The 3,697-nt window shown below is 33.6% G+C and overlaps 1 protein-coding gene across 6 annotated transcripts in view; it reads left to right on the top strand.

Annotated features, from left to right (window-relative positions):
• mnb (minibrain) overlaps positions 1–1,715 on the top strand; it is a 47,449-nt gene extending 45,734 nt beyond the window's left edge. For all 6 annotated transcript variants that reach the window (XM_085655642.1, XM_085655643.1, XM_085655644.1 and 3 more), the window contains one exon: positions 456–1,715. In XM_085655642.1, coding sequence (XP_085511768.1) covers positions 456–916 — 461 coding nt within the window. In that variant the 3' untranslated portion in view covers positions 917–1,715. The remainder of the gene's footprint in view (positions 1–455) is intronic.
• Positions 1,716–3,697: the final 1,982 nt, after the last annotated feature.

The raw sequence follows: 3,697 nt of genomic DNA, 5'->3' as shown, positions 1-3,697 counted from the left end.
ACAAAAACGCGCTAAAAAAAAAAAAAAAAAAAAGAAAAAAAAAAACCATTGTAACGAGTACCTTTTCAATCAAGTAATACCCATCGTGTATTATATTAAAAATTATATAAAAATAATATGTTCGAAATTGTCTGTGTATAACAATAGTAAGTTTGTTGAAATCTTTTAAAAGAGGATATTATATTCAGAGTGTATTGTAGCACTTACTTTTTGGCACTTGGTTTTTGAAATCTTAGGTATCCTTAGGAACAAAGATATTGTCGAAAGACAAGAATCGTAGCAGTGAAGTTCAATGCCTGCAAAATCCCTGTAGATTGTTCAACTTTTTATTTCTCTTAACTCCTCTAGTGAGATTGTAAAAGCTAGCGGTTTTCGTGAATACTGATTGCATATATTAGTGTAGCTTAATACCCATCATCCGTGCAGATAAAATTAGATTTTTCTTGGTGTCATAGGACTGGTAACCATGTCAGGACAGGGCAGCAGCAGCAGCGGTAGTCTGATGCAAGTGTCAAGCCTCCCTGGTAGCTATCAACCCATGGAATGTGAGGCTTCACCTCGTCATTCAAGTAGTCGGCGCGGCATAACAACAGGCTATCCATCAACATCAGCCACTGGGGTGTCTGCGTCCACTTCAATGTCCATGCAGCCCATGGACAACAACTCGCTGATACCAAGCTCTCTTGGATCGTACAATAGCCTAATTCTACCTGGTATACCCCATCTGCCTGCGATGATGACCTCACCGATGATACAGCAGCAAAACTTCTATAATTACGGTTACTCGACGACCGATACACATGGGATGGTTAGACAGCCGTCGACGGTCTCAACCGGTAAACAGAGAGATCCGGAAAGGGAAGATAGCCCTATGGTTGGGGTGTGCGTCCAACAAAGTCCAGTCGCTATCCATTGAATTAGAAAAGGAAATAACGGAGGACAATACAGATGTTACGATCGTGGGACCGTAGAAAACTATTAAACGGTTACGAATCGAGCTCGTGGCATGTTTAGAGTATTGTCGTGGCGTCAACGAAGAAGAGAAGAAAACTAGGAAAGGAAGCGTACAGCTTGAAGTCGTCCCCAAACATTAGTTTATCAAGTACCAAGACAAGTAGTGTAATATTATTGATCACTATGACAGTGAACCCTATAGCTTTTCGGAATTGGTTTGACTGATCGACGTAGAGAAGAAGAAAATGAAGAAGAAAAATGAAAAGACGATGACGATGAAGAGGAAATAGGACAAAAAGGAAACAAAAGAAAAATGAAAAAGATGAAATTACATGGAAAAACGCGTATTCCAAAGCAAATCACAAACGAAGCCTTCGTCTCTGAACCAAGAGATATTATACCAGAATGGAGACGTACTTTAAGCGTGATAACATTTAATGACGCCGTGAAGATACTGATAAGTAGGAAAAAGCTAAGAAAAGGAAAGAACGAGGGTAACCTCTTTTTCTGTTACTTTTTTTTACATGCTGACTGGCCCTATATTGGGCATGAATATAATAACTAGCACAGAAGATTTATGAAACTTTTCGAGCACGGACAGACAGTTATGGTCTAGTGAGGATGAACCCAGCTGGCCTCGTGGGTCCTGCCCGATTCTGTAGACACTTTGAACAGTTTAGTCGATATAACATTAAGAAGAAGCAGAAGGAAGGGGGAAAAAAACAAAAAAAAAAAAAAAAAAAAAAAAACAAAAACAAAAACTTTCGGCACCCAAACTGTGTGGCCTAGAGAGCAAAAAAGTGATAATTACTATTATTGCCGCGTAAAAAGAAGGAAGAAGTAAGAATTACCAATTTAAGCATGTACTCCAATAGAGTTTTATACACGATGTCACGAATGTAAACGGTTAGGAAATAATTGCGAGCAAACAATTGTGTTGAATGCTGGTGTTATTTGTACAATACACTTAGGTGAATGATAAGAGTGCAGCTTTAGGGTTTAGCTTGTAAGTGTGGGAGGAGGAAACACAGACATTGTAAACACAATTCTTTTTATTTACTTTGATGAAAAGATGAGGATATTGCAAACGTCGGTTTGTTGCTAAAGAAGGACTTTAAACAAACGAAGTTTGCGCAGCTTAACAACAATACATATTTATACATAAAAACAGTAATAAGAAAGTTTAAAAAAGCAGTATACACGTAAGATCGATCAAGAATGGTATAATCATACGAAAAACCTAGGTACTTTATAATAAACAATACGCGCGTATTCACATACACATGTTTCCAATGCTAATCGTCATTGATTTTTGCCGTTTGCTCTGATGATCATTTATTTCTTCTCGCATGATTTAGGTTTAAATTCTTTTCAAGTTGTCAGCTTCACTTTTTTGTTTTCTTTTTTTTTCTTTCTGTTTTTTTTTTTTTTTTTTTTTTTTCTTTTTTTTTTCTTTTTAATAAATAGGATTCCTTCCAGTCGATTACTTTATTCTAATTTCGTATAAAGACTACGAGTATTCATGAGATACAGATATATATATATATATATATATATATATATGTTTGTATATATATATATACATTCATATATATATAAACAAATATATATGTGTAAAATATATATATATGTATGTATGTATATATATATATGTGGTGCAAAAAATGCGTTCAATATTTCTGATTCTACTAAATTTCAATTGCCGCGAGTGTATTTTCTGAATACGCTACCATTTGTAGGTGTAGTATAGTACCTGAAGGCAGACTAAATGCAATTGAAGTAGTAAGTCTTTATACAGCGCAGATGTGACCGGCAACAATATAAATTTTAATAGTCATCACTAATGTAATATTACAAAAGAAGGAGTCCTAGTGAATTATACATGTTGCTTATCATCTTCCTTAAATAGCAAGCAGTAAAAATATTTTTATATGGAAACAGTTCAATTGTATCAATATCTTCATAATCGTCTTACAATCGATAGCCTACGATGTATTATGAGATAGATAATAATGGCAATTTGTCTCTCTTCCATTTTCTATCAATATTAGACACATATACAAATATTACATTTTGCTTTCATTTGTGCGACGCAAAATGTAAATTATAGAAAGAAAAAAGAAACAAATTTACTTCAAAATATCGCATTATGTAAGAATAAAAGCCACATGTATAATTCATTAATCACTTGGTCAATATCGATATTTTTGTTCTTTCTTTTTTTTTTTTGGTTTTTTCTTTTTCTTTTTTTCTTTTTTTTTTCTTTTTTTTTTTTTTTTCTTTTTTTTTACATTTCGTTGCGGTGTGTTAATTTATTGTTTTTCTTTTCTTGTATAAAATCTGCAATATCAAATAGTAGTCTTAAATAATATTTCCACTGTATGATTGTGACTGTTGACAAAAAAGAGCTTGACCTAAAAAAGATGATAGATAACTGGAATTCCTAGCACTGCATTTGAAAAGACATATATCTCATAGCCAAGTTCGAATCCAAAAATTCATTTTGTATTAGTTGTTAATGTATATGAAACATAATACACAGTCTTCAGTAGTTGATAGAAATGATATATTTTATCAGCTATTCTGTCTGCTGCGAATTATTTTAATCGTGCAGACTTTGAAATGATTTGTATATTTTTATACAGCTGCAATCAGAAATTCTCAGAAGTACATTTTTGACATAAGCACATTAGCATTTTCAAGTTAAACTTGAAGGTTCACGTTCATCGTATCCGCGCATCGA

This window comes from Vespa mandarinia, chromosome 3, assembly GCF_050613455.1.
Source record: "Vespa mandarinia isolate Hongniang chromosome 3, ASM5061345v1, whole genome shotgun sequence".
Lineage (NCBI taxonomy): Eukaryota > Metazoa > Arthropoda > Insecta > Hymenoptera > Vespidae > Vespa > Vespa mandarinia.
The sequence above is the reverse complement of the archived record's forward strand: the minus strand, read 5'-3'. Positions and strand labels throughout refer to the sequence as shown.